Genomic DNA, 26,597 nt, shown 5'->3' on the forward strand with positions numbered 1-26,597 from the left:
GGGTTTTCATGGTGCTGACACACAAGTTTTTAAAAACAGATTCTTGTAAAGTATTGAATTTGATTGTCATTTTTTCCCTATCTATGACAAGTGTTATACTTTATTTCTCAACTTACATGAGTTTATGTCCTAAACTTGACATACCATAATTCATATTAACATATTTTACATTGCCAGTTAACCAGAAAAAAGTATTCAATAGATGGCACATTCCAAAAATGTAGCTTAAAAAAACATATAACTATCAAATGACATTGCTATCTTCAGAAGACAGCACTCCTACTATCTTTAGAAGATAGTACTCCTGTTATTATCAGAAGATATGCAGTACTCCTGAAAAGACAGCATTCCTGCTGTCTTCAGAAGACAGTGCCCAGCTATCTTCAGAAGATAGCACTCACGCTATTTTCAAAAAATAGTACTCCTACTATATTCTGATGATAGTACTGCTGCTTTCTTCTGATGATAGCTTTCCTGCTATTGCTGCTATCATCAGAAGATAACACTTATTTATGATACTATCATATACTAACCACATCACTGAATTTATAATACCTAGGAATATTGCTATCTTCATAAGATAGCAATTCTGCACTACATGTCATTTTGATGGTCAATGACCACAGATGATCACTGGTCAGTTAACCATTCATGGTGACAACACTGTCGAAGGTTTCACACATTTGACTTGTTTCCAATGGCTTTATAATCTCCCCCACCAGGATACAACACACAACCATGCATAAGTAATTGGCCAAGTCCAATCACCCATATGAAGATATATCTTCTACATGTATAACAGCTAGGTAAACTGCTATAATGAGTTACTAATGCAAGACTAATAGACAGTATTGACTTTGCACATGCATACAAGTGCACATGTACATTATGCACATGTGATGCATTAAACGCATACTCCCACCGACACACAATATATATGTGCAAGAATAACATTTATACCGAGTTTTCCTTTAAATATTACAAATTCAGAATCCAGAAATTACTGTCAGGTTTTACTGGTACAAAATACAAGCATATACCATCATGTTGTTTTCTTCAATTCTGCACTAGCATTCAGTTTGCATGACTAAACCACTTGACATGAATTGGTCATCTGTACATGAGGAGTTCAATTTCTGCAAGATGGAGTACCAAGTCAATAAATGAAATGTGATCAAGCAAAATAAGTCGGGAGTCGGAAAATATAGTTTACAGATATGGGGAGAAAGGTGTCTGTATTTCTTATGTAATCACTTTATTTTTGTGCTGACATAACTTTGAATATTACATTCAAGCGAAAGGTGGTAGAAACATAGGATCTTCAATACAATCAAGCTAAACTGTCATAATATTATAATGTAAAATGTGGAATTTAGTTTGAGTCTACATCCGACCCATTTTGCTTGATTGCATCACAAATGAAATTGCTACCTACAGGTGTTGTGTGTGTTCTTGCCACATGAATAAGTTCAACTTGTAATTTGTGTAATTGATTCATCCAGGTCAGGAATGTAAGTGTGGTTTATACAGAGGTTGCCATTTTTTTCACACAAAGTGCAAATCCAAGGTCTAAATAAAAGTACATCTTAACTTAACTTCCATTTTGCTGAAAGATTCTTTATGATTTGCAAATAATAAAAAGTACAATGACACATTTTAATGTGTTGTATTAAAATACAACTTGTAGCATGGGGTAATTTGTGTCTTTTTCATCTTTTCAAGGACTTCAACTGCACAGGTAAAAACAACTTTCTGGCAACTTTGACAGTGGCTATTCATGCCACATAGAAATCCTATACTTGCACCAGAAGAGGCAAGGCGTCATTGATTTGAGGTCATTCAAATTCAGTTTTCTGGTCATTGTTAATCCATTAAGGTCAAGAAGATTACAAGTGATTTTTCGTATTCAGTTTCAAAATAAGAAATTTGCAGAACTTGGAAGTAAGCCAGATCAATGTAAATAACGTTCAGCTCTTCATTTATAATTCCTTAGTTTACAATATATTTTGCTAAGTACTAATCAAATCAAAAATTACAACAAGATATCTACAATTGAAAGTGTTTTTTAAAGTAATTTTGAATAGAACACTTTGAATGTATTTCAAATTTTAAATGCATTATACTTGAAATACTTCAATACTTGAAACATTTGTAATAAGCATTAACATGCATAAAATGTAGACAAATTTAACCTAGGGATTCATCGATATTCCTTATCAAAGTCTATCTTTCATATACTCCAACATTTTATCTTCCATCTCACAGGAATATCTCGTGACATTTTCACACCTTTGGGGAACTTTTACACCTTTATCCAATAACCTTACCAATATCGACTCATAAAGAATGTTCTTCATGAATTCCTAGTCTTCAGAGACTTCTATTAATGTGAGTGTGTGAATACAGCAAATAATGTATATATGTGACTTGATTGATCAAGATGCAGCACTTGTCGCTAATAAGAATTTTTGAGATACGGTTAAAAAAAGGGTGTAACTTAATCTCTGTATTCCATTGTCTGTAATATTCATATTTCAAGAGTGATAAGTCAAATATTGATGAAGATGTTGGCAGATTGTAAGGCCAATTTGATATTGTGCTATAAATGACCCATTTAGCACCATAGTTTCACTTCCTTACCTGGATTGGGAATCTAGAGCATGATAATTGGCTTGGCATTTAACTGATTCCATGATTGGAATACTTAAAGCAGACTAATTTGTTACTGCAAGCAGAAGAATGTTTAGTAATCGGTAAGAAGTGTAATGCTATAATATCAAACTCAATACTTGGCATTAAAAACATGTCAAAATGTTATCTCTCATTTAAAACTAACATTGTTTATTATCTTCATGTGAAAGTAAAGTAGGCTCCACAAAAATCCAAAATAATTTAAATTTCATTCAAAGTAAAGTTACAATTCTATCTTTCTGATTTTTCAATAAAACAAATCTGAAAAGAAAATATATACAAATTGACACAAAATGGCAATGTTAATTCATTATTAAAGCTGTTAAAAAAAAATTCATTACCTGTGAACACAGCTATAATCATTATTACAGGGTGAGTCAAAAAAGTGCAATAGAGAAAAGAATCCATTTTTATTAAAGAATCAAGTTGAACCTTTTAGGTTTGAAAACATTTTATATATGATATATTCATCAGCAACCTTGTGTGAAGAAATAAAGGAATTAGCATTTACCGGGTTTTTTTATGACACATTTTATAGCGATACCCAATTTTAATGTTTGTCCAAGAGACATCTAAAATATGAATGTCAGCCCACTCTGTGTAAGCTATATAGATTTGGAACAAGTGCCATTTTCTTAACCTCATTGGCATTGAAATTCAATGGAGCACCCAAAGTGTTATTGCCCTTGGTCTTTCAATTAGGATTGTTGTTATATAAATGATAGTTAGTGTATAATGAAGAAGAAAAAAAAGAATCATGAACAAGAATCTAGTGGCATGAAATAAATTAATCATGAATTTTGTTGTAAAGCCAAAGAACATGCAATTCCTTTCATATTTTACAATTTTCAGCAACATGTTATTAGATCTCGGTAACTTGAGTGTCCAATTTTGATGCACAATGGACAGGAATATTAGAATAGAATATAACCATTTATATTGGTATAAAACTGATTTGTTGCTTTCAGAATTCCAAGATCCAACCTGGTCAGCCACCAAAGATCATTCCTACCATCCTTAGTTCACTTATGGAATGCTAATAGTCCAATTACCTCCAACCAGAATCAGCTGAGCTTCAAGCAGGAGGTTACCAACTGTCTAGGTGCCAACCTATCATATTGGCACAATTGCACTGATAGCCACTGTTAATGCATTGCATAGTTCAGGTAATGTGAAATATAGAGCATAACACAAAAATGCACTTATCCTACCCTAGGATGAGATAAACACATATATTTTTGTCTTCCAGCATTTTGGGATGTGCTGCCATAAACACCTATATATCTTGGTACGATCACCTAATCTTCAGTAGTGACGTCAATGTTTTTTTTTACGGTTGCGCTGCAAGGGTACCCACAAACTGCCCTTGTATTGTGAGTGTACACTCTATGTGATTCAATACTGCGAGTAGTGAAATTTGCAACTATGTCACAACTAAACTTCAGGTGAAACAAAATATAGCTGTGATCCATGTGGGTTTTCAGTATTTGTATTTTGAATGTTTGACTTTTATTTCATAATTTTTAATGCTCTGCATGCTAGTCATAGGCTTCAACATAAAAAAAAAGTTTCAAAATATCAAGAGCTATCTTAAAAATCTGTACTCATTTTAATCACTTTTTCATGCTGATTCCAAATATAGTCATCAAAATGTATAATTCTGAAAATTGTGTTTAAACTTGGAGAGCGTTAAGTTAAGAAGCTCTACCCAAAAAAAAAAGACTGACTTAAATGCCTGGGGCACTAATTAGGTTGAATGCAGTAAATTACTGCAAAATAGTGGGTTAATTAGCCAAATATATGTTGATTATTTCTGCCTAACTCTGGCAAAATTTCATACCAAACATTTGTGCTTTTATGCTGTGCACCCAAGGTATCAAATCAGGGATGTAGTCTCATGTCCCTGATCAAATTAACTTGAGTTTTGACAAGTATGTTGAAATTTAATTTGTACAAATTTCTACCTTTTGTTAAACAAATAATACTTGATCTCATCCAGTGACAGTCTGTAACGTTTTACCTACTATGTATACTAAATATCCAAACATTGCCTTAAGTGCACTTGAAACCAAAAGTTATTATTTATAATGTTATCACATTAGCCTTGTTTCTAGGCATCTAAACAAACCTTGGGACACACAGTTTATCTCATAGCTAATAAGTCATGCTTATGTGCCTAGAATAATACCTGTCTCGGAACCATCTGCCGTGTAGATAGTCGGCAAACATCAAAATGTTATCCAGACTCAACAAATTAGGTTGTCTTATCATGGAATAGCATATGGAGGGAGGTGAGAAGAAGATGTGGTAGCTTTCAATATCTATTATATACTTTGCCATAAAGTATCTGTACACTTAAAACAAAAGTAATATCTTGAAGATACTAAACTTAAATTCGCAAATAGATTCATCAGGATTGTCCATTGAAAATTATTTGAATTGTTCTAAAACAAATCCAGTAAAATAGGTGATGTTGACATACCTCTCAATGACGTTTCGTGCTGTGTCACAGCACTTTCTCAAATTGAATGACCAGCTTTGACCTTAGACGTTTGTTGCTTCCTGTTGGCAAATCTACAGTGGTCTTAAACAAAGTTGATTATGAAGAGAAAGTAAACAACATGTTGAGCGATGAAAAAACATATCAAAAACTGAAATCTGACCCAACATCAAAATATAAGGATAAGCTTCTTGTTATGTTAAAGAAATGGAAAAGGAGGAAAAGATCACGGTTAGCGAGTACTGGAAACTGTACCCCACTGCAGAGAACACGCCCGGCGTATGTATTGTACACCTAAAATACATAAACCTGGTACCCGTTACGACCTATTGTCGATTATTGTGGTTCCATCATGTACGAGACCTCAAAAGAACTGGCTCGTATTTTAGGTCCTTTGGTAGGTCAGACCCAACACCACGTAGTCAATTCTAAAGACCTAGCGGAGGGTCTAGCGGAGATTCTAGTTGATGAAGGAGAAGAGTTTATGTCTCACGATGTAGTATCACTCTTCACCAACACGCCGGTCAGCGATTCTTTAAAGATCATTAGGAAGCGACTGGACGATGACAACACGCTTAATGAAAGGACTAAGCTTTCCATAGACGACATCATGGAAGTTCTTGAGTTTGCACTCACCACCACCTACTTTTCCTTCCGGGGCCAAATATATCAACAACGGTTTGGCACAGCTATGGGTTCGCCGGTCAGCCCGATTGTAGCGAACTTGTACATGGAGTGGCTTGAACAAGAAGCGCTCGTCACAGCCCCCCTTGACATAAAACCTAGGCTATGGAAACGTTACGTGGATGACGTGCTGGAAATTGTTAACAAAGGATCCGCAGAACCTCTCACAGAGCATCTAAATCAAATAGACAAAACCGGCAATATTAAGTTCACCTTTGAAACGGAAAAAACCAAGCAAATTCCTTTCTTGGACACACTAATAGTCAAGAAACCCAACGGTTCAATCAAACTCTTAGTTTATAGAAAAGCGACACATACAGATCAATATCTGCATTTCCAATCGCACCACCCCTTACAACACAAACTCAGTGTAATCCGGACACTTATGGACAGGAAAGATAAAGTTGTCACCGAGGAGAAAGATAGAGAGTTGGAGGAAAGTAGAATAAAGGAAGCGCTTTCTCTGTGGATACCCGGAGGGGCATTTAAATCTGTTCAAAAACCGAGCAAGCCAGTAGTTAAAGATCAGTCGCAAACAAAAAGCCGCGGCTTTGTGTGTCTCCCTTATAAACAGGGTCTCTCGGAAAAGACAAAGAGAATTTTAAGAAGCACGGTTACCAAGCAAATTTCAAGCCACATAAAACACTCAGAAACCATCTTGTTCACCATAAAGATAAGCGGGACGTCAAAACGACAGCTGATTGTGTTTATGAAATCCCTTGCTTAGGTTGCCCAAAATCTTACATCGGTGAAACTTCAAGACTCTTTGGTACGAGAATGAAAGAGCACAAATCTGAATCAGACGCAGCTTCGGAAAAACCCTACACCAGGTCACAAAGAAAAACTTTGGTTGAAAGCGCCCCTAGAAAATCCGCTCTCACGGACCATGTCGCTGAAGACAATCACGTGATCGGTTGGGACGAAGCCAAGATAAAAGACATTGAAACCAACAGAAAAGAAGGCATATAAAGGAATCAATTTGGATCACGAAAGGGGGCAGGCTAACACTCTCAACAGGGATTGTGGAAACTACTTCCTTCCGCACATCTATGATCAGCTACTAACAGCGCCACCTACGTCAGCTACCAACAGGAAGCAACAGACGTCTAAGGTCAAAGCTGGTCATTCAATTTGAGAAAGTGCTGTGACACAGCACGAAACGTCATTGAGAGGTATGTCAACATCACCTATTTTACTGGATTTGTTTTAGAACAATTCAAATAATAAACTTAAATTGCCAAATAAAGTATCAATAGATGGATCATTTTGTTCTGTGTATTTAAACACTGCAATCGGAACAGTGCGACTTTATTCCTTCCAGTTACACCAATTTGAATAGAAAAGAGAGCATTTAAAAAGTGACACATTTGGGATATTTCGTCCTTCAGGGTGATTCCCACTGGCTTTTGTAACAGGCTTGTTACAGCATGACAGATCAACATTAACTCGTGATGCTCATAATTAGGATATTCAAGAGAAAAGTCTATGTAAATTTTTGACACTTTTGAAAATGCTCTATTTCTTCATTTAAATTGGTATATTTAGGGAAATAAAGTCGCATTGTGCCAAATGAGGTATCAAGATATGCAGAACAAAATGTCCATCTATTGATTTCTTTATTTAGTAATTTAGGTATAGTGTCTTTAATATACTGCTTTTGTTTTAATTGTACAGCACCTTTTGTGCACAGTATACCTCTTGTCTTATTACCTGTGTAATCTTACTGATCACACAAATGTTTGAAAGTGATGGACCCTTTTGAAGTAGTCCTCTCTTTAAATGTTTTTTGATGGAGTTAAGGTTACAATGTATGGTGAACCCTTTTTGAAGTCTTGTTTTTCAATTTTCTGGAAAGCTGAAATTATGCTATACTTTTACATTCACTTTCTAAAGCATGTACCAGGGAGATGAACACATTTAAATTGGCACAGATTCCGTATTGTTTGTTTCTTTTTGGTTGCAATGTTTGGTTGTTGCAGTGGTGGCAGTTTAGCCTCATCCTACTGAGCAATTTTTTGTCACACAAACTAAAAAGTTTGTTCGGCTTATTTAATTAGTTGACTTTTGTTACTGCACGTGCACGCATCAATAAAGCCCCAACTCATGCTTAAATCAATTCACATAGGTGTGCGTCATTCACACATTACGCAACGCATAACAATTTGGAAACAGGTAAGCCTCATGTAAAATCTAGAACAGAAAAATGGAACCACACACCTTTAACTAGTCCACATCACAAACAACATTACCTTCAACTACTTCTGAAACATGAATTTTGAGTATGAGTTCTCTTCTTCTTTTTATGTTATCTTCTTTTAAGTAAAAATAATTTCCCAGCCTGACCCCAAATTCATAACACAAGTTTGGCATTGCCTAAATTTATTCTTGATTTATCCATTAAACTCTCAGTCATCCACCCAAAACAATGGGCTATTCCAGTTAAAACCCATACACCCCCTATGAAATATATGACCTCAATCTTCCTCAGGAGTGTGAATTTTAAATGGGGTTACCTGAATGGATGTGAGAGATTAAGGTCATGTCTTCCATAGGGGGTGTATGGATTTCAACTGGAATAGCTAGCTCACTGCTTGTAAGTAGGTGAATAGATAAAACTCTAACCCATTTACACATATTAAAATGTATATTGTTTTTGTAATATAGATGATGATGGTTACACCCTAATTAGTCATTTACTTATGTGCCAATTTGGTACATTGTTATGCTTAATTAGTGGAGAGATTATAAAATCAGATTCATACACTACCTTGTAAACCAAATTGCAACAGACTTGATATTTGCATAGCTTGCTTTCAATAAGATATTTGGGACTTTTGAGATGATTTTGCTAAAGTAAGATTTTGTAAAAAAAACCACTGTGGTTCTGGACACCACCTTCAAATAAACATCTTCTTCTTCCTAAGATCTAACTATGTTACAATACCCATACTGCTTCAATAGGATCTTCAACTTTTGTGTCAACATAGAGATTCATTAATCCGAATTAACCATGGAACTGAATTCAAAAATGAAAATAACTCCAGGGGCAAATTATGGTGCCAAGGGAGCCGAATTCAACAACTTATACTTTCAATTATGTACACTATATTAAAGTCAGTTGATGTCAGAATAAAATTGCACAAATGAGGCAACCTTGAAGCTAATTTAAGAACAAATCTGTAATATAATATGAAATAATATATTAATTTATCAGAAAATATGACTCCATAATTCGATATTTATAAGTAGATCAAGCATAAAAATAAACAGATAAACAAATTTTCCAATTTGTTCTCTGTTATCCGGCTCATTGAATAGATAACCTTTTATTAGATGAGCGATCCAATTACCATTATTGGCTTAAATATGTACATGCCACGAGGATCCTGCCTATGTTGGGTATCTTCACACGGTAAACATATGAGACTTGTAAGCCAATTTGACTGGTAGAGACTCAGACTGGTAGAAGCATTCAACTGGAATACATGTTTTCATATTAGGTTGAATCTTTGTACAAAACATGGTTATTTTAAGAAGAAAATGAAGCTGTACCAAGTTTTAACCATTTTGAAACTGCATTGTATATCATTATATCATGTTCCGGTTCCTTTTAAAAGAGTGCAAGTTAAAACAAGCTTGAAAATCATACCAAGTTTGACAGGGTACATTGTACATTTGGGAAATCACACCTTAAATGTTGTGATAAAAGACATAAAACATACTATGTAAAATCAGTTCTCAGTGTTGGTATATGTAAAGATACTATTGATGACAGATATTGTTCACATTTTACTTGCTCATCTATGCACCATTAGCTGATGAAATGACTTCCTTGTTTTTTACATAATCACTCATATGACAATTTATATCAAACAGTTTGAACCCAAATGTGGTATAAGTGATATGACACTACATGTATTGGGTTATGTAATTCATTCTGCACATCAGAATGCCAAGTTCCTACAAACTACTTAATGGAGGTTGTTATATTATGTATTATGAAGTGAGACTAGTTTAGCATTTGATGAATTGAATGAGAGAGCAATAATGAAGGATGTAGAGGATGAGATGTAGGACACCGTAAAATGAGATTATACAACAGGTGCATAGCCTGAGTTCATGGTTGCCTAAACATTGCAGCCCAAGCTGCAGGGCACATCACTGAAAAGTAGCCACATTTTCTATTAATCATTGGTTTCTATGAGACAGGAAATTAAAGAATATTCAGTACAGGGGGAGGGTGGGGAAATGTTGAAAAGTAGCACAATGTTCCTCTTCAATGGTTCAGGAAAATGGTTACAAGTTGTGAGGGAACTCTTCAAAAATCACTCATTTGGGCTACTAAATCACAAGATTGGTAATCTTGTGTAAGTTCAATTAAGTAGGAAGGGTTACCTTGTCATTATAACGACATGCTAGTGAGAACCAAAAGGACGAACAATTATTGACATCATCATTAAAGCAGTGAAATTATGAAGAAGACAAAACTCATCTGTTTAGTTGGAAACGATTTGACAAAATACCCTTTATTTTATTTTTCCTATTTGTATTCAAATTCTTTACCTGGCCTAAAACAAAATAAGTCTATGCTCACATACCGTAAACGTTCGCCTAATGGCGCTATTGGATTCTTAGAAATGTGAGAGCGCCCTCCTTGTAAAATCTCAACAGCATTAGGGATACGTGTATGTTAAATTGAGCAACCTGGACATAATACCTCGGAGAAAAAAAATCGTGACATGACCCAATACTTTAGGTCACTAGGTTAGTTGCTAGAGCAGCAAATGTTTTGGGGTTTTTTTTCAGGTGTTCTTTCTTAAAGTGCCATTGGACTTTATTTGTAAATTGATTCATACGTTATACCTAACTCATTTTGGTAAATCTTTCTATAACATTGTAATTTCTTCATATTTTTTCAATATTCTTCAGTTCAAAATTACAGCCTCCTGCTGTCTGACCCGTTAGCTCAATCGGCAGTGGGTGCGCCTTTAATATTGAAGGTTACTGGTTCGAATCTTGATTACTGCCCCCAATTTTATGTGAAGAAGGGTCAAGAAATGTTTTTGGATTTTGTCCCCATTTTACGAACGAATATTGTGATTGTTAATTTTAATTTTCTTATTTTTTTAGATAAATAGGCACTGCGAACAAACGGCACCCAAAACCGCGGACAAAATTTGCTCCACCTGCTACCTATCAATGCGTGATATAATTCCACTACATTTAACAGTTAAATAACCTTTGAAAAATAGAACGGCCTCAATGTTTCAAATTGTGTAACTACATTACTTTATTCATTTATACATTATAAATGATCAGCTATTTTTTCTTTTCTTAAAGGGATCGAACCCAAGTAGATCAGACCATTGATCATATAACTATCAGACCACGAAGTAGTTACGTAACTCCGTGGTATCGGAACCAAGCACTGATCACGCTATTTTGGTATGCCATTTTTGTGTACTGATTGTTTCGATCGTGGTTCATTACTTAAGCGCGTGATCCTGTTGACATAGTAACATTACGTATCTTCTTCGATACTGAATAGTTGTTGAGTGTACATAATATGGAAAGCCATTGGGGTATTGTATGGCTTGCAAAGCGCCTTATAACATGTTCTCATGGTGGAATCCTAGCCAGTATTCAATGATGGTCAGTCATTTATCTATAGAGGCCTTGCATGCGTTTATCGATTGGCTCCAAACAAAGGATTTGAACCGGTTTCTTCCCCGTTATCATAGCGCAGTGCAGTCCATTCAATCAAATGTTGTCATCAACCTATTTGATCGTAGTGCATTTTGTTATGTGTGTGAGACGAACTGTCGCGGTAGATGCAATCATGCTTTTGTTGAATGCATTTGAGTAGTCCGCCATATTTACGGGATGATCGCCATATGCACAACCTCTATTGGTCGTTGTATGATTTTGTTCGTTCACTCATTCAAATTTTATTTATATCATTTGAAGACTGAGCCTAATATGATACATCCTCCGTGGAACAGTTTCAAACAAATATAACTAGGGATTATTGGGGCAGAGGTTTTCTTTTGAATCCTCTTAGGGGCTATCATTTTTTTCGGAAATGGGGTCCCAAATTTACAAAAAAGTCTGCGTCAATAAAATTGCACAAATTTTGGCAACACAAATTTTATGATCCCCAACCCCAAAATTGTATTGAAATCAGTCTTTTTTAATAAAATAAACACAGTATCTGTGGTCATCGTGTGACTCCCTAAATTTTGGTCATGAAACATTTTATGACCCCCTCCTATTTTTTTCCCAAAAATTTATGACCCCGTATTTGGGACCCCCCCTTCGAATAAAATGATATACCTCTTATGACCACTGAAGCATAGGCAAGGACACTCGCGCGAATTGAAAGACTTGTCGCTCGCGACAGTTCGTCTCACACAAATGCCTATGCAATAAAATAGGTTCATGACAATATTTGATTGAATGGATTGAGTTACTCTATACAACGAAAAAGAAATGACGAAACCTATGGAAAAACAAAGAATCATGAAAAAGACACATAAAAGATAAAATAATAAAAATATATAAACAATGTTAAAGATAAAATCAAGAAAATAGAGAATAAAAATTTCCTCAAATCAGAAAAAAACATTGACGGACATCATAATCTGTCAGAAATTACTGCATGAGATTCGAACCATCAATCTTCTCCACAAGTTCTCTTTAACCACGCACTATAGTCTAATGCTCTGCTCACTGGGCCACAACGTATCAGGTGAATGAATATCGCATTATCATGAACAAGTTTGTTTGATCTTGTTCATAATTGTATGTGTCGATAGGTTTCACCCTTTAACTACACGTATCCTTAATGATCAGTGATGATAGTCGGCTTTTACAGGGATGGCGCTCTCTCATTTCCATGAACTCCATAGCGCCATTAGGCGAACGTTTACGGTATGTGACATAATCGAGGGAATGGGTCACAAGGTCAGCAATTTTTTGAAAGTTTCTTACATCATTTTCTGGCAGTTTACAATTGCTGCATTTTGAGGCAAAGACCATCAATATCGGATATCTGGTTACAGAGTTATGAGCAGTTTATCAATGGCTGAAAACTGGTTACCGAGTTATGGGATACACCGAGTTATGAGCAATTTATCAATAGCTGAAAACAGGACAGAATTTGAACACTGTTTTTGCAAATATCTCAAAAACAATATTAGTATTATCCGACTTATTCCCCTTGATCATGTCACATGACTAATTTTTGACAAGTTTGGCCTTTTCTGAAACATGAAAAGTTTGCATAAACATGCAGTTTGCATCTTTAAAAACAGATATAATTCCTTGACTTATAGCAGGTTAGCAACACTCATAAGTCGACCTAAAAATGTCAAGTTAATTATTGTAAACGTAAGAACCATCTAAAAACAATACTTCACAAATTGTATTCACCGATAAAAGTGCTTATCTATGGTCAATGGTAACACAGGTACTATATTACATTAACCAAGTGAACACAACCATTGCCTTATATACACATACATCTCCTAGTACAGTTGAGTGTTTATTGCCAGGAATACATGAAGTGTTGTGACACATACATCGGAGAACCAAGGAAAGCCCTAGATATAGCATCTTCACTAAGTAACGTTAACGCAAATGCTGCCTGATAGGGCAAATATAGTGCAGCTAGTGATAGAGCATATACTACATAACCAGCCTATAATCTGTATTATAAGGCAATTATCTTTCATGTGGTTTAAAAAAACACTATTTAACTGTACTATTTGACAATTATTCAGAAGCAAACAGTTTATACTGAAGTGTTTTTGGTAATATTATACAACCCAGTATGCATATTTGCATATTTATTTGACTGCATCACCAGTTTCAAAAATAAAATACTTGGAAAAAAAATGCAGTTTGCATCAACAGAACAGCTAATAATTCCACGAGTTTACAGCAGGTTAACAACACTCATAATTCGACCTAAAATTCAAGTTAATTATTGTAAACGAAAGAACCATCTAAAAACAATACTTCACCAATTATATTCACAGATAAAAGTGCTTATCTATGGTCAATGGTAACACAGGTACTATATTACATTAACCAAGTGAACACAACCATTGCCTTATATACACATACATCTCCTAGTACAGTTGAGTGTTTATTGCCAGGAATACATGAAGTGTTGTGACACATACATCGGAGAACCAAGGAAAGCCCTAGATATAGCATCTTCACTAAGTAAAGTGTTTTAACGGTAACGCAAATGCTGCCTGACAGGGCAAATATAGTGCAGCTAGCTATACAGCATTTATACTACATAACCAGCCTACTATCTGTATTATAAGGCAATCTTTCACATATATTTCAAAAAGACTATTTAAGAACTATTTGAAAATTATTCAGAAGCAAACAATTTATACTGAAGTGTTTTTGTCAATATTATACAACCCAGTACAAATTGCATATTTATTTGACTGCATCAGCACCAATCACAAGTTTTCAAAAATAAAATACTTGCAAAAATGTGTTGTTAAAGAGGATACCAATTCATTAACATAAGCCCGTGTATTTTCCAAAGTGCATTTTTTGGGACTTTTAAGAACCAGTAATCTGTGAGCTAGTTCAATGACTTATTCTAGGAAAAACACTGTCATGAATTTGAAGTATTTTCATCAAAATTGTTCAATTTGTGAAACATTGAGGTTCTTTCAAAAATTAATTAAGGACTTCTGTCTGTTGAATAAAGGATAATGAGTAACAGCTTTTAAGTTTATGCCAATGTATAAAAATGGCTGTGTTTAGATATTTAGTTGAAAATGTCGAGATTTATTTTGAAATGCATAAATCTACATAATTAAGACACCTACCCATGTCACTCTGTAAATGCAAGCTTTACCCTTTCACATTTGTGTTCACTTTATAATTCTGATCATTACAAAAGTCTACAATGTCTATTCAACCTTGAATAATGCCAAACTTCCACCTCTCTTCCCCTGTAAACACCTGCAGAAATATACAATTCTGTGCAACTATGTGTTTATTGAAATCTGTCAACAATTGTATGTTCAGTAAATATAGGCCCTATATGAAATGACTGAACAGTAGTTCCACTTATTTAACTCTCTTCACGCGGGTGTCGACTGCAGACAACATGTTTCAAAAAAATTTAAAAATTCAAAAATTTCAGAAATGTAAATTTTCATGACCATATTTGGAATCAGCATGAAAATTGCATTAAAATGAGTACAAACAAGCCTAGTATTGGTTCAGTGGTTTTTAAGATACCTCTTGATATTTTGAGAAAATATTTCAAAACTTGAACTTTTTCCATTGCAGCACATGGCTAGCATGCAGAGCATTACAGTTGATTGACTGCTTTTGTCTTGACCAATATTGAAGAGTACTTGGACAAAAACGAGCTATGTCCATCACCACCATGTTTCATGTTATTTCCTTTGTTGGGTCATCCACTTATCTTGTCACAAGGTAATATTTGATCAGTCGATCACAATTAAATTTTTGTATGTTTGCGTTTGTTTTGTTCATTATATTGTGAAATATAGTCACAAAGGTATTTGTTAATAAAGGACAAACAATATCACCAGCACACCTTTGGAAAATAGCTGTATCAAAATAATTGGCACCCATCACTGCCACTTGATTATGATCAATACAAGCCTAGAATCTATAAGTCCAACATGAAAGTGCAACATATAGTTCCACCTAATTTGTCATAAAAGAACATACTACTATACATTGTGGTTATGTGGAGATGATCCAATGCTGCATATGAGAGACACATGTTTCCAATATATGGGTACTAATCATTTTGATACAGTGTGTATTAACTGTTCAGTATGAGCTGTCTTTCAATTTCCCTTTCATTGATTGTAACTTGCTTAGCAATGTATGCGGCAATTTTTTATGCAGTAGCTATTACAGATACAGCTTTTTTGTCTTACTGTAACAATATATTTGATAACACCTCCCACACCCTACATATTGAATTCTTCCTCTATTGCTCAGGTATGCTAAATGTCAATAAAAACACAGGTTGCTCTTTATCAGTGTGTTGGCTTGTGGTCAGTCAAATCATGTCAGCCCAGACACTGTCCCTTATTCCCAAGCACACATTTATTACAAATTTGATGTTATCAAGGAAAAAAGGTTGAGATGTCGACCACAGGCAATAGTGACTTGTCTATATTATTACAGTATATGATTTATTCTGCTGCCATCAACTTTGAATTATGTGTTTCTGAAGGAATGTTGCCTATGGAAAGCAAAAATACTGCTAGTTATAGGAATGCAGATTCATATGTATATAACTAGTTCACCCGTAGCTGTGAGAGGTAGCTGTGACTGAGAGCAACTGATAGAGCCCTGGCAGCAGGATAGCTATGTTGTTTGACCCCAATGACCTCTATATGACCTTTGACCCTAGATGACCTGTTTGATGACCTTTGACCTTGGAAGACCTCAATTTCATTTTATACATGCGTTTGAAATTTAGAAATCATTTTCAGCTATGAATGCTGGGAAGACATTGTGGTATTCACTGTTGTGAAATGTCTGACAGGTGGCCAAATATTTCTACTTTTCTTTTTATGCACAAACTTGGCTGCTTCATTGCTTCATGGTATCCAATTGAGGGAATCATTTACATTTTCCCCCCTAGATGACCTTTGACCTCGAGGGGCCCTCCGAAAACCACCCGGTCAACAGGCTTTTCCCTATACCTAAAAAAAAAAAAAAAATCGGATCCATGCGTCGAAGAGCGGCGAAACGCATAGCCGGACAGACAGACAGACACACACACTTCGCTCATTATTTTAGTATAGTAGATTTATATTAATATTTGAATAATTTAAAATTAGACTTCAACACTACTTGTTTATTTTGCTTACCGGGAGAACGTTCAAGGAACTTCCTCATCATCTCTACTGTTGTTAACTCTGATGTTTCTTGGAAACTGATCAACCTAATCAGATGACAACAACAGAGTTAACAACATCAGCTGATGGCGAGGAAATGTCTTGTAAGAATGCACTCCTGGTAGTGAAATAAACAAGTAGTGTTGAAGAACATTGTAATACATTTTTGTAACACCAGGCTCATTTTTTATTTGCCAATTTATTAATTTGTCAGTCAAGAACTTGTAGCAAATTTCAGATATTCTTGATTTAGAAAATACCTGTTTATTATATTGCAGCAGCCATCAAGTATTAATGGCAAAGCTTCATCTTATGTGATCATAACCAAGATATCCTTATGGAAGGACTGACCTTGAACAATCATTTGAAAGCTGCAGCTTCCAAATGATTCTTGATGATATCTTTTTTTAATGATATCTTTTTGATTTAGGTAACATCACACAAGCAGCAGCCATATTTATTACTATTTTAACTCACCATTAGCCCCCTATTAAAACCAAAAGCTCTTAAAGATTTTCTTCTCCACTTTTCCATTATATCATTATATTGTTTTCATAAAGTACTGCCATTTGCTCAATCTATTATAGTACACACAAACAAAAGTGGTATGGTAAAAGATGACCAGCACTTACGTGTACTATTATTTCTGCTTTGTTGTACACTTTTGGCTTCTATTTGTTTTGTGTTGTTTCATTGTGTGGTTGGTTTCTACTTTGTTTGCTGAGCCCACATCTTTCTATTTTGGTTACACAAATGGTATATCTGAATTATCTAATTGTGCATCTATTTTAAACTGATTCAATATGAAACTATTTTGTACAACCTGAAAAAAACTATTTTATTATTTTTTCTTCCTCCATTCTTACTTCAGAAAATTTATTTCTTTTCTATTACTACCTCAAGAAATAAAAACAATGAAATGGACAACACAAGAAATCTCGTTGGTGAACAATTGGAACGGTGTCGAAGCGTGCAAAACATGCCGTGGAGAGGTCTGCTTGCTCGACTGAGAGTGCGCTAAAGCAAACTCGATCATGTAATCACCAATTGTTTACCAGTATACGGTACGGTACAACAACCTTTCGTACACATACGAAAAGAAATTTCACTGGCTGCAATGAATACCAGTCTCCCAGAGGTAGCAACTTTTGTCTATTACCAGTCCTCAGATGTCTACCTTGTCTTCACTGTTCTTCCATTATGATACCTGTATTTGTGGCAAGAAGGGCTCTCAAGTAGCAAGAATCATCAAAATGTACCCAAACCATGCCAGCTCATATGGCCAGCTGATGTCAAGCAACATAATTGGTAATGCTAGCAGTAATTAAGGCCATATCAAGATAACCCTGCTTTGAACCATCCAGTGCCAATTGTAACACCTTTATTTCCTCTTTCTGAAACAGGTTCCCACTCCTGCATACATGAAAGTATTCATGACAAATGGAATTGTGCCAACTAACAAAATCCACCTGTTATTGTCATTAGTCTTACCCAGAGCATATCCTATTGAAAATGTTCATGGTTAATGCAAATCCCTTTAGAAATATTGTATTGTGGTGGACTAACTGAGTGAATTGTTTGGGTTATCAAAGACACCGAGTTGTGTAATGCATAAACAGATATTTAAATTGTGTTTTGCTTTATATCACTGATTCTGTCTTTAGCTCATCAAAACAATATTGATATCTACACCATCAGAATGGTTACCTTACATTGTCTTTACTACCAAGTCTGAACTACTAATTGCAGTACAAAAATGAAGAGAACATCTCTCATGTACCACAAAGATCTCACGGAACAGACAAATACAAACAAAAATGAAGCAAGCAAATTCAATGCATCAAAAATATATCACACTCCAAGTTCCCAACCATTTTATAGCCTGTTCTTCATTGTGTCACCTATAATCCAATGTAACCAACTTGATATGAAAAGGCTGGCATTTGCAATACTAATACCAATTGAGACCAGGTCATAATCCACCAATTGTGTCACCATTCTTTCTCCTCTTCCTAAAACGTGGTCCCAAATACATGCAAGTAATCACGACATACATGTGGCATTATGCCAGCCAACAAATCCACCTGCTATGGTGATTAGTCTTACCCCAGAGCATGTCCTATTGGAACTATTCATGTAATACAAACTGTACTTGCAGCGTCATGATTGGGGGTAGTGTCCTGGGGCAGTGTGATAAGCATATTGTCTCTCCAGTGGATGATATCTTAAGATTCTGGAAATTTCAAGAGTTAAGTGAGTTTTTATAAGACTAGGAAGATACTTAAAACAGTTAGATTATTACAGCAAAAGCTATCGAACTAGCATTAACGCATTGGCAAACATCTGGAAATACCTCGAGGAGATGACTGTGGAAAATTTAGCAAATTGTGTTTTCAAGGTCATTTCCCATTTCTGCCAAATCATACCAAGTACAATTATATAGAGCTTGAAGTAAGTTTAGCATTTTGAAGCATTATTGGTTATCACTAAGCCAGTTTAGGTCTGAGGCATATGATAAATGTTCATAGAGATTTAAAGTGCCAAAATGAATCCTGCCCTCATACTTTGAATGGGATCATTGTCACATTTCTCATGCTTTCTATATCACATTGGCCTAGCATTGGTCAGGCCATAACTGCCTATCAAATGATCCTGTAATTAGCCTCATACTTGTAGCCAGTATGGATATGAAATCACATTTTTGGCATCCATATATCATAATATTCTTACGAAGTATTGCAGGTATGTTTTTCTTTCTCCAACCAAGTTGACAAAATCTTGATATAAAGGTCTGTGTGAATATCATCACATACACAGAAGTAAGGCCAATGTCATGCACACACAGATCTTGCTTCTAATCATCACTCACTGCTTCTTCTGTCTAGGAGAAGACAAGTTTTGTCATCACTAGATCGCTGATTAGGAAATGGTGGTGGATTATCCATGGTCTAAAAATATGAGGTCAGAGAGATAGGAAAAGGTTGATGTACGGTAAAACAGAAATGATTGTGCTATATCCATTTTGATGACGTGCACAAATCTGTAGGCTGTACAGATTGAGTAAAAACTTATATTTTTAGAAATTTTTTTAAAGAATGTATTTAGAAAGGGAAAAACAATATAACCATGGTCTGATTGGAGGAAACCAGGCGGCGAGTGGCATGATTTATTAACATAGGCCTACTTGTTTGTGATATTCTAAGCATTTTGAAATGTCAAAATAATCCCATTCAATTACACGGTTGACAATGGAAATGTACTGAATTTAGAACATTTGTGGTGCTCACCACCTGGAGGGAACTTAGGATAAACCAATAAACCAACCCTGCCTAGGCGAAATGTCAACCGTGCTAGCATGGTCAACCATGGTCAACCATGGTCAAAACATGGTTGACCATGGTTAACTATGGTCAGCGATGATCAGCCATGGTGGCTTGACCATGGTCAACCATGGTTGCCATGGTCACCATGGTATACCATGGTGACCATGGTCAGCCATGGTCTTCACCTCACTTGACCATGGTTGACCATGGTCACTTTTAAGTATACCATGGTCAACCATGCTTTATCATGGGTGAGCATGGTCAGCCATGTTCACCACCTCACTTGACCATGGTTGACCATGGTCACTTCAAGTATACCATGGTCAATCATGCTTTAGCATGGGTGAGCATGGTCAGCCATGGTCATCACCTCACCTGACCATGGTCACTTCAAGTATACCATGGTCAACCATGCTTTAGCATGTGTGAGCATGGTCAGCCATGGTCATCACCTCACCTGACCATGGTTGACCATGGTTACTTCAAGTATACCATGGTCAACCATGCTTTAGCATGGCTGAGCATGGTCAGCCATGGTCATCACCTCACCTGACCATGGTTGACCATGGTCACTTTTAAGTATACCATGGTCGACCATGCTTTAGCATGGCTGAGCATTGTCAGCCATGGTCATCACCTCACCTGACCATGGTTGACTCTGGGTAGTGAATGAGTAAAAGCGCCCGCTGTTGTTATTAATCGTATTTAATGCGTATTTACAACGTTGTGAATAAATATTTGACACCATAGAATATAAAAACTAGTAATTTGATAAGTTAAAATAAGATTTTTAACGGAATAAATCAAAATAATATGATTATGCAGCTTATTCCGTTAAATATTTACCCCATAATTTCCCTCATTCTACAGGCCCTGCCCTCTATCGGGTGCTAATTTAAAGTTTAAGCTTGATTGCTATTGTTTCTTTCTATTGTTTCTTCCTTGATTGCTATTGTTTCTTAACCATGGTCAAACATGCAAATTTTGACCATGGTTGACCATGGTCACTTTAGATAGACCATGGTTGACCATGGTCTCTGGCCGTGGTGCCATTTTTCAAAAACATGGTTGACCATGGTCAAAAACATGGTTGACCATGGTCAAAACCCTGGTTGTTGAACTATGGTTGACAATGGTTCAACCATGGTCAAACATGCTAAGTTTTAACCATGGTTGACCATGGTCACTTTAGATAGACCATGGTCAAAAGGTTAACCATGGTTGACCATGGTCTCTGGCCGTGGTGCCATTTTTCAAAAGCATGGTTGACCATGGTTTGACCATGGTCAAAACCCATGGTTGAACCATGGTTGACCATGGTTAACCATAGTTCAACCATGCCTTTTTCGCATAGGTGGTTTAATACATCCTTAGCGGAAAAAACAAATAAATTTGGCTCAAATTGATGCTATAAACAGTATCTATAATAACATTGTAGTCGTTCACAATAAAAATTCACATATTATGAACTATTTTAGGAATATGTTTAAAATTGAATTAGTTTGGTTAATTTGGAATTTGAACTGAGCACAAGAAGACTTGAGCTATATGAGATGCAGCAGCATCAGTGTTACATCATATGCCGTCAATAAATATTCAAACGCTCTCTTAAAAGCAAAAGCATGCAACTACTCTGCTTTAATGAATTGAGAACTATTCTATTCAATTCCAATCAAATCAACTCAACTCAACAATAACAACATTTCAGCAATATCTACCCTCTTTTCAGCCTCTTGACTCACTCCCATATAACCAATGTACCTGGTGACACATAGACCATATAATGTGTACCTTCTGGATTTCTGATTGGATTTTTTTCCAGAGAATGACTTCTTTTTGCATAAAACGGTCAAACACCTCCATGCATTGATCGTCCTGTTGCACAGTGTGAATCACTGAATGTATACATTATGCTAGTGGGAATTGAGTAAACGTTTCTTTGAATTCAAAGACACTGAATATGAGCACACATTAAAGGCTTGTGTTACATGGTAGTTTTATGTGATACAATAGGTATACCATGCAGGTTTAGGGTATGTGCTTTTGAGTAAATTCAATACGGATTCAATTCAATCTTTTACTGATATTTGGTTAAAAATTATTATTCAGTTAAAACAATCAAGAGGGAACTGATCATAATGCAAATAATATATCTGCATTATTCCAAAAACCAGAGTAAAAAGTTATTTCTACCAATTTTTGTTCACTTTAGTTTCAGTTTTGCTCAATGATGGGAAAGCTCAGAATATTTAATTTATCTCCATCTTTAGGAGCATTTCTTAGAAATATTGGAAACCGTCCATTCAAGAATCAGTCCATTCAACAATCATACCTTTTCTGGCTATAATTGCTCTACACTGGATAAGTTGTAACTATCTACAAAGATAAATCAATAAAAGGCAGCAAGATTTTTATCATGATTTTTGTCACAAGTTCACATCTATTATGAAAGCTACATAGTTAACCACTGATTGCCTATATTCGTTTATAGCCTCTCGTATCCTGTGCCTAAAAGTAGTAATATCCAAAATTAATATTTTTGAGTTTCAGCCATAACAGTTAACTTCTATTGAATTTACCTTTAGCTGAAGGGACTTGAAATTCCTTAAGTGTACATGACACAAGAACCTTGCCAATGGTTACTGTCAGCATTGAAAGCACCCAATGTGTCCTCAGAGATGCAGTCATATTCAACTATATCATGTATATGCTCAAAGATTTTCCATCAATGTCGATCAAATCAAATGCACTATTGGAATGACAATTGGTGAAACTCTTATCGTATAAGCAAAGCACTCAAAAGTACTTATCCAATGAAGATTATTTCCATTGCAACATTCATTACTGTTACTGCATTTGGTACATAAAAGGTTCCAATATTCAGACACTTATGGCCTCTCCCCCAACTTATTTGTATTCTGCTGTAGTGGTGACCACTGCATTGCTATCTTTTGAAGCAGTCCCCTACATACCTTGTAATAAAAAGCCATGAACAATTATGTGCTGTTCAATGATGTCTAAATTCAGATGTTTTGTACAAAAGTACTTGATCATAGTGAAAACTTATGGTGAAAACCATTATGGTGAAAACCATTATAGACAGTCTGACCATATGGCTATTATTTGCAATAACATAAATATCTTATATTCAGGCATGATAATACATTTTAATAAAGGAAAATTCTAAAAAAGGGTAAAAATGTGTAAAATATGGCAAAAATGCTCAAAACAGGCTAAAAATAAATAAAAACATGTAAATTTGGGCCCAAAAAAAAGGAATTCCTTTTAAAAAAAGGGAAATTGAATTCTTATGCCTGTGTATTATGTAAAAATGAATTTGCTTTATTGTTGGATGACCTTGAGCAAAGATATTAGTCTGCACAGAGCTTTTACACTTTCCTTGAGTTTGTTGACCACCATGTTATTGGTATTTAAGTCTTCTCAAACCTATTTAGATAATTAACTACTTATTGTTTATGTGACAATGATGAGCCGCATACAGATTCTTGTGACAGAGGAATGTACTACCTTAATTGCACCTCTATTTCTTAATATAATTCTGTGAATGTCCATCACCTGGTATTTATCTATCAGTACAGCCACAAATCCTATGTTCGGTGAACAACCTGCAAGTGCATTTAACTTTAATATGAGGCCCTATATAAACATTCATTGCTCATAAGCTTTCCAACCATTTGCACCTATACTGGTGCCCCATGTGTCAGACCCCAAAGACATAATCTAATCAGTGACACGTATGCATGTTGATATAGTCCCCAAATGGGCAAACAGGTTACAAGAACAGTTCTTTTCCATGTATACGTAGGTAATGTGCTCAAATGACCAACCATAATCACCACAACTTCCTCCTCTTTTCCTTTTCTTGCTTAGATCTATGAGTTTCCTCTCCTAACCAATTTGCACCAGGAGCAATTCTTGGATAAAGATTTATTGCTCACATATGGATTTGACTTCAGGACAAGTTAACCCAAATCATTTGTGTTCCTTATTTTGTGTTTAACCGTGTTGTATGATTGCAATCTACCCTAAGGGATATGCCATCAACAGGTACAGCTTAAGCTTACAACATCTTTCCTTTCGCTGCAATTCCTTTGGCTGCAACTAAACTACACATCAACATATTTATACAAATGAGCCTCAAATCTGTTCATTCACCCTGTAAGAGAGCCTTATAAATGATGCATTCTACATTGACCTGCAATATTCTACTCCATTCATACTATCCACAGGTATGCAGCATACATTTGCTTCAACCTACTATCTCAGTGAAGGAATAAGTGTCGCTTTCACACCCTCTGTGCCTCTCTTAAGATAATCTAATACATTGTGGATGTGACCCTGTAGCCTCAATATGTCACCGGAAAGCTTGCGTTAGTGTACACAGTATGACTACATCACACAGCATGAATCATACAAATCGGTGTCTTGAGATGAGATAACATCAAATGTAAGATTTTTCCTTAACTTGATTTGATTCAAAAACCTTCAACCTGTAGAATATAATAGTCATAAAATGAATGATGCAAAATTGTTTTAAGTCATGTTTCATACTTAGTTTCAAGTCAAATGGGTTTGCTGTTTAAAAATGAGGCTAATCTGATACAAGCAGCTATAAAGGTGATACAAGATGATCAGATTGTTTTCATTAAGGGACAACATACTAGTCCCAGGTAATATTGCAAGTACCTATGATAGATGGTTATACTGACAGATTCTGTCATGATCCTTATTGCATCCTTTTTGCTACAATAATAATGTTTGACCTAGCTTACTTTGATGGAGAATATTTTTCTCACCAAAAGCACTTTATATAATTGGAATGGAAGGAACAGCTTTCTTTAATGCACAAATATGTACTTGCAAAATTATTGTGACACAAGTGATCCACTTTTGATTAGGGATTGTCAAATATTTAATCTCTGGGCCATGAAAATGATAAAGAAGGTATTCCGTTACTGCTGATTCAACAGACAATACATGTATAACAGTAATAATTCCACCTGATTCAGTGTCTTAATGAGAAGGTTTATTGGCTTAAGTAGTATTAAACAGATAGATATATGATATCATAATCCTTCATTACCTGTCTTAGATGCTGAGATAAGTGATGGTATTGGAACACACAAACTCTATTGGAATTCAAAAATCCAACAGCTTGCGGCTAGATTAATAATTCACTTGGGGTTTTCAATAAAGATGGGGTAATCTTGTTGTGTCACATTTAAAAAACAGTAGAGTACTTATGATATACACAGCAAAAGTCTCATTACAGCTCTATGACTCCTGAGCAGAAGTTAGACAATTCATCCATGCTAATTAATCTCTTATAATCTGTGCATCTGGTATACTGTATGAAAAAAAGTATTAAAAGCAACTTTTGAGCATGGAACATCCCAATCCTATCCCCTGAAGTCTCAATTCAAACCATTATTATGTTTTGATGAATCCAAGTGTGTGAAAATATTGGATCCAACACATAATAATGATAAAATTGATGCTTTTATGCCCAATATTTATTGGTCTCGCTATGAGTTTTAAAATATTGGACTCGACTACGATCGTCCAATATTTTAAAACTCATAGCTCGACTAATAAATATGGGCTCAATCGATCAATTTTATATCAAAAGCCTGCTCCTGACTAAACTCTATTACTAACTTTGAAGTTCCAACTTTCAAACCCATTCTTTTGCATTGGATGTTAAACCTGTGCTCAAGCCTTGCCAAATAGCATCATTAACGATTCAGTAGGTCTCATGTTTCTTGAGTCAAAAATTATCAAAGCAAGGAATTTTACTCGTAACACCAATAATTAACTGAAAAGTAAATAATAAGTGTTATTGCAAAAGATGTGTTTGTGGGTCATACTTATTCCAATTTTCATTTTATTTTTTATCATTGTTACTATAACTAAACTAAATTTTAAAACAAAAATATTGATAACCCAATAAGACTTATGATCTGTCCAGTGCTACCATTGGCTCAATAACTATTACATGTATTTCTATTGTATACAAGGTCATTCACTTTTCATATAAAACACAATTACGAGTACTTAACCATTTTAAGTAGCATGACATGTGTTTTCGTAAGTGGTTCCGATTTGATTTTACTCATTGATTTTACACACAAATCAATATTGCATCCTAAATGCTTGTGAACATACAAACCGGACATAATATAAATTGAAACAATCTAACCACGAGCAGCTTAAGTAAATACTAATTTATCTCTTCATGTACAGCCTACACATGAAAAGGTTTCATGTTTAAATTGAATATACATGGAAAGGTCTTTTCCTAGAATAGCTTATAAATTGTTTCTGGCACTGGCAGCTCCTATCCCATTGCACTTAAGGCAGAACTGTCTGTAACTACAGAACATGTAGCTTTCCTATGCTGATATTATGTGTAATAAATCATTAGTATGATTTGGTAAATGTGGAGCAATTGGA

The 26,597-nt window shown here is 35.3% G+C and overlaps 2 protein-coding genes across 2 annotated transcripts in view; one reads left to right on the forward strand and one right to left on the reverse strand.

Moving 5' to 3' along the window:
* The window catches only part of LOC140148576 (uncharacterized), a 153,797-nt gene that overhangs the window by 43,123 nt on the left and 84,077 nt on the right, over positions 1-26,597 (reverse strand). The window lies entirely within an intron of this gene.
* Positions 5,544-6,844, forward strand: LOC140147273 (uncharacterized). Its single transcript, XM_072169051.1, has 2 exons — positions 5,544-6,315; positions 6,450-6,844. Exons 1-2 carry the CDS (start codon positions 5,544-5,546, stop codon positions 6,842-6,844), a joined length of 1,167 nt encoding a protein of 388 aa, XP_072025152.1.

The sequence above is a fragment of the Amphiura filiformis genome, chromosome 3, assembly GCF_039555335.1.
Source record: "Amphiura filiformis chromosome 3, Afil_fr2py, whole genome shotgun sequence".
Lineage (NCBI taxonomy): Eukaryota > Metazoa > Echinodermata > Ophiuroidea > Amphilepidida > Amphiuridae > Amphiura > Amphiura filiformis.

What these genes read in the sequence shown, in the direction of transcription:
- LOC140147273 (XM_072169051.1), top strand. Translation starts at nt 5,544, where the DNA reads ATGTACGAGACCTCAAAAGAACTGGCTCGTATTTTAGGTCCTTTGGTA. An exon ending in AGATAGAGAGTTGGAGGAAA is followed by an intron (nt 6,316 to 6,449) that starts GTAGAATAAAGG and finishes CCTTATAAACAG; the next exon opens with GGTCTCTCGGAAAAGACAAA.